The following is a 5897-nucleotide window of genomic DNA, read 5'->3' as shown; positions in this document are numbered from 1 at the left end:
TCATGTCCTCCGTTTTGCAATAGCTCTCCTTAAAGCGCCTTTCACATCCTGGTTCCTTAGGCTATAGATCAAGGGGTTGAGCATGGGTGTGATCACAGTGTAGAACACGGCAATGATCTTGCCCCCAGCCCTGGAGGACTTCGACTGGGGTCTCATGTATATGAAGATGGCAGTTCCATAGAATAAGGCCACCACTGTCAGATGGGAGACACAAGTGGACAGTGCCTTGTGCCTCCCAGAGGCTGACCGTATCCTGAGAACTGATAGAAGGATTCGGGCATAGGAAACAACAATGAGGAGAAAAGGGATGAAGACAATGATGATACTAAAGATAAAAACAACCAGCTCTGTAAATGAGGTGTCAGTGCAAGCTAACCTCAAGACAGAAGGAACCTCACAAAAAAAGTGATTCAGGACATTGGGCCCACAGTAGGGCAAACTCAAGGTGAGGACATTGATAACCATGGAACTCAGGAAGCTACTGGACCAAGAAATGGCTGCCAATTGGACACAGATGCTTTGGTTCATAATGACAATATAATGGAGAGGATGACAAATGGCTACATATCTGTCATAAGCCATGACCCCAAGGAGAACACATTCAATCATTCCAAAGGAAAGGGAGAAGTACATCTGAGTAGCACAGCTAGAGAAGGGGATGGTCTTTTTTCCCATCATGTTGGACAGCATTTGTGGGACATTGGTGGATGTGTAGCAGATGTCCAGAAAGGACAAATTAGTAAGGAAGAAGTACATGGGGGTTTGGAGACGAGGTTCTATCTGGATAATAGTGATAATTATAATATTCCCCACAACTGTTAATAAATAGAAGAACAAGAACATAATAAAAAGAATGAGCTGCATCTTTGGCTGAGATGACAGCCCCAAGAACACAAACTCAGTCACAGTGAAGTTTGTTTTTATCATATCCATTTTTCAGGCCACCTCCCTCTCACAGAACCATCCACCTGAAGACAAACATCAAATGTCCTGTATCTATAAGCACAGTGTCAGAAAGTCAAGACATAAGTAAGAAAGCAAAGAGAAATCTTGATCTGAAATTGCATCTTGAGTATCTGAGGTATACTACAAATGGAAAGCTTTTCTTCTACTTTTGGAGAGCATATTCTCTTAATGAGATTAAGAATTTCACATTCAGGGATGCCTGGCTGGCTCAGCAGTTGAGTGTCTGCCTTCGGCTCAGGGCGTGATCCTGGGGTTCTGGGATCTTGAATCCTTCATGGGGCTCCCTGAGAGGAGCCTGCTTCTCCCTGTGCCTATGTCTCTGCCTCTCTCTTGGTACCTCGGATGAATAAATAAATAAAAACTTTTTTAAAAAAAGTAATTTCACATTCAAATTGAGTTATGCAGATATTCTTAACTTTTCTCCAAGAGTATGCTCTTTTGGCTCTTCATAATCTTTCCAAAACCTATTTATTCTTCATTCTTCAAAGCTCTACTCATGGCTCATCTCTTTAAAAAGATCAGATTATGTCTTTGCTCCACATCTAACAACTGAGCAGCATGATGTAGAAATTAATTTAAAAAATAGTGAAAGGCACTACTCCATGTGCTAACCTAAGAATAAAAGCAGGAACAGCAGCCTGTGCTTGTTTTCTATCACTCTGATGCAATCTTCCCATGCTTGGACATCCTGATACCCTAAAGAACAAAGACTGCATACACCACCAAAAAAACCAGTCACAGGTCACAATAATGGCCAGTTCCACCAGCTTCACCATTTCCATACTGTGGGGTCTTGGAGAATTTCATCATACATAAAATGGGAATAATTGTTAGATTAATAGGGATAAATTTTTTGCAGATTAAATAAATAATGTATATAAAGAATTTAGGACAATGTCTACATGGAGGAAATAATGCATATAAAACATCTATTATTAATAGTTCTATTAATGTACAGTGAAGAGCTACATTTATCTAAAATTTGCTTCTCTAATAAAACCTATTTCAGAGAAATATTAATAAAAAGAATCCAGACAAGTTAAAGTTACCAGGTCTATTCATTGAGAACCTCTTAGCCCCCTCCCTGTGTCTACTTTAATAAATTTATTTATGCACCGACTTAGCATGTTCAGTTAACTGACTTGCAGCCATGAGCAGATTAAAAGCAGTGACTGAAGACTGATGTAGGGTAAGGAAGAGTCCTAGAGGTAGGCACCATTACAGCAGCCAGAGGAAGCTGCCAATCATTCATTTGCCCATTTGTTCATCCTTTTTTTTTTTTTTTTTGGTCTTCTTTCTTTTTTATTCTTTCTTTCAAAAATCTCTTTATGATAATCTAGTATGTACCAGATGCTGGGTATATACTAGTAAACACAACAGGCATTTTCAATAGTCTCAGAGCTTATAATCCAGTGGAAAGTTGTGATGAAGGTAACAGTTCCATCCCTTGATAGCAAAGGGGATGTTATCAGGAAGACATTTAAGAACCAAATAGTTGCAGGTCATGAAAAAGACTACTTTATGCAACACATCCTTTCTCAAATAACATCGATTTGCATGTAATATATTTTAGAGGGCTTTCTTATGGGGTACCTGGGTGGCTTAGTTAGTTAAGTATCTGCCTTTGACTCAGGTCATGATCCCAGGGCTGTGGGATGGAGCCTCTTGTGGGACTCCCTACTCAGTGGGGAGTCTGCTTCTCCCTCTTCCCCTGCCCCTTCCCACCCCAACTCTTAAATAAATAAATAAAATATTTTTTAAAAATAAGGTGTTATCTTATATTTTGATTTAATCAGGGTTTTTCAAATCTAATAATGCAGTGAAATGATACAATTAAATTATCAACAATCTGCGGTCCAGGGATAAAGGAGTGATGGGCCTGGAAAGAGAGGGGAGAGGTTAGGTCACAGCCCTATTTTCTCTAGAAGCATCAGGAAAGGGAGTGAACAGAAGGATATAGAGCTCCTGTCAAGCCCTTCAAACAGCACTAACCAAGTTCTGCTGCAAATAAGAAATGTTTTGGTGATTTTAGCAGTGATTATAATGACAATAAATGATATCCACAATGAGTTTTTCAGTTGACAAGGTGGCATATAATCAGGAGATCACATCATTGGTAGTGAAATACACAGAATCCGCCACTGGAGAGCAAGAGGACATGTCTGGTTCCACTATGTGCCAGCACGGAATACTTTGCACAAATCACAACACCAACCTGTGCCCAACCATCCTCATCTGTACAGGGCAGGCAGAGTGGCTTCATCAGAAGTGATACACAGGATAAATGAGATAATGCACGAAAAGTACCTAAAACAGAGTCAGACATTTACAGTAAAGGCTCAATATATGTTAACTATTATCATTATGATCCATGTGATATGAAGTGAACAGATCATAAATTATTGGCATTCCCCACCCACTCCCCTATAGGCCAGGGAGACTAAGTCTTTGAGACAGTAAACAACTTGTCCTAAATCACTGAATTACTGAATCTATATGCAAGCACCTGCAACATGTGTGTGTATATAGCTATTTCTACAGTAATAAAACCACAAATGCAATAGTCTTGGTCCTCTAGGCATGAATGTATGTGTAGAATTGTGTTCACATAAAGGAACGTAAATATATTGATTCAACATTTAAACATTCTCTATATTTTGAAGCCTCAATAGAGGAGGATATTCCCTTAGTTCCCGTAAATAAAAAGGTTGCCTCAAAGAACATTTTTAGTAACTTGATGGCTGCTGCTGCTGAAAGTGAGTTAGAACCCATTCTGTTGTCAGTTTCCAGGTTACAAATTTGTTTCTGTTCCTATCAGAACACAGAGTTGTAAATCCATTATAAGGATAAAAGGAATAAAGACACTTTTGTGGATAAATGTATCTCCCACAATAAGAGGCAAATTCACCAAATTAAATGCAAGTTGAAAAAGCCCTTAATGGTTTATAATTACCTGTAAATTCTATACAGCCATTTCAATCAAGCAACCAACACCTAGTTAGCTGCACACTCTCCATCTTACCTCACAAGGCAAAAGCTACCATTGCCATATGCCTCTTCCAACCTGTCTGCCTGGAAAACTCATATTTGATTATTTAAATGTTCGAATTGTTTAATGTAAGCATACAAGCATCCTCTTGGAAGCTCTCCCTAATCTAATTCATCCAGACAGAATTAATCAGAATCCCTTCTGCTGAATCATTTCCATCCTTTGAACATACTCGATTACTGTACTTATATGTGTGTGTGTGTGTGTGTGTGTGTGTGTGTGTGTGTGAATGAAAAGTTATGAGTCTATCTCTCCAATTGACTTTGGCTTTCTAAGGATCCTTTCATGTTTATTTATGTTGTCCCATTCCTTAGAACATAATAAGCACTGTTAAACATTGATAAAAACTCAGATAAGCTGATTCTATGTCCTATTTTTCTGAAGTTTTAAACTCAGATTAAAAATAATTTCAACCTCATGGTAGCCATAATTTCAGTCAAAGAATATGGTCCTGCAAAATCATTTACTCTCTAATTGCTTCTTTTTCTAAAGAGCACTGTCTATGGCTCAAAAAGCCATCTAATTCAGTATTGGCGGGGAGGTGGGTGGCAGGGAAGAGGGGAAATGATTAATGTCACTTCATGCCAAGAAGGTACTACGTGTGCTAACAAATTTTACACAAGCTCAGGTTACTCTGGCATCATATAGACACAGTATATCAGGCATCTTATGTATTCACAGAAAAATGACTCTTTTTTCTGTCTGCAAGTCACAGGAAACAATCTAATATATATTTTATACAAAACTAAAGAGTTCTAATGTTCCTTCATAAATTCAGGATGTTAAAAAGCTAAACCTTTAATCTTTGTAATCTAGATAATTTATAAACAACTGAATATGCTGTTTTCTCCAACTTGTAGTTAAATTGTTTATTAAGTTTGGTAAATAGATTTGATATATAGCAACGATATTTCTGGTCTTTGGTAATATCTCCTTTTTCCAGGATAAGTTTGCAAGGCACCCTCATGTAGGCATAAAAATCAACCTGAATATGAATTATATCTCCACCAGCTCTCTGCTGGGTCAGTTGGGTAAGTTTCTAAACTTTTCCAAGACTCTTTATCGCCTAGATTAAGTGGGAACTATATTAGTACCTAAGATTAAAGATTATTTAATTGGTTACATCAGAAAGTCCATGTAGCAGTTTTGGCAGAGTGAGAACTTAGGAAATTATAGCTCACAATGTTATATAAACGTCCGGTTTATTCAGTTTGCTCTAAATATACTTGTAGTCTGAGAGCAGAAAGACATAATTATATTGGAAGTTACTTACAACATCACTGTAGAAACTTTTAGAGCCTACACAAACTCATACAATCCCTACGTGTGTGTCATAATGCCATAATTTGTGATGTCTTTTCATTCATTATCAGTTCATCAATTAACAAGATTTATTGTTAAAAATTAATTTAAGGACTAAGAATCTTAAAAATTAAGAAGACTAAAGATAGCATCCTAATCCTGTTTCCTACCTCGTTAAGGAAAAACATTAGGAAAAGCTACCAGGAAGACTTTAAATATTTTTCCTATGAATCCATTACTGACTTTTGAAAATTATCCTAGAAAAGGAGTGATTGTTTTTTTTATAAAAGCAGAACTTGCAGTGTTTACAAATTGCACTATAGTTGATAATTTACCACTTACTGTGAATTAGTTTCACAAAGCCTTTTAAACAAACAGGGGGATTTACTTTTGATGCAGCATGGAAGAGAAGGAGGAAAATATGAAAGCAGGGGCTCCTGGGAGGCCATGCTCTGAGAGGAGGCCAACTCCACACATGGGTAAGAATGCCATGATGGCAAATATCATAACACAGGTTAACAAATTGGTATATTCAGCACAGGCAATCAGAAAACCCCTCCACCCCAGCGGCAAAATAAGC

General features: G+C 37.7%; 1 protein-coding gene across 1 annotated transcript; it reads right to left on the bottom strand.

Annotated features, from left to right (window-relative positions):
• Positions 1–933, bottom strand: OR2AH1B (olfactory receptor family 2 subfamily AH member 1B). The gene is given in 1 exon segment (NM_001388971.1): positions 1–933. A coding segment is annotated over 1 exon segment (933 nt).
• Between the last annotated feature and the right edge of the window lie 4964 nt (positions 934–5897).

The sequence above is a fragment of the Canis lupus genome, chromosome 18 (assembly GCF_011100685.1).
Source record: "Canis lupus familiaris isolate Mischka breed German Shepherd chromosome 18, alternate assembly UU_Cfam_GSD_1.0, whole genome shotgun sequence".
Lineage (NCBI taxonomy): Eukaryota > Metazoa > Chordata > Mammalia > Carnivora > Canidae > Canis > Canis lupus.
This window is presented reverse-complemented; position numbering and strand designations above follow the sequence as displayed.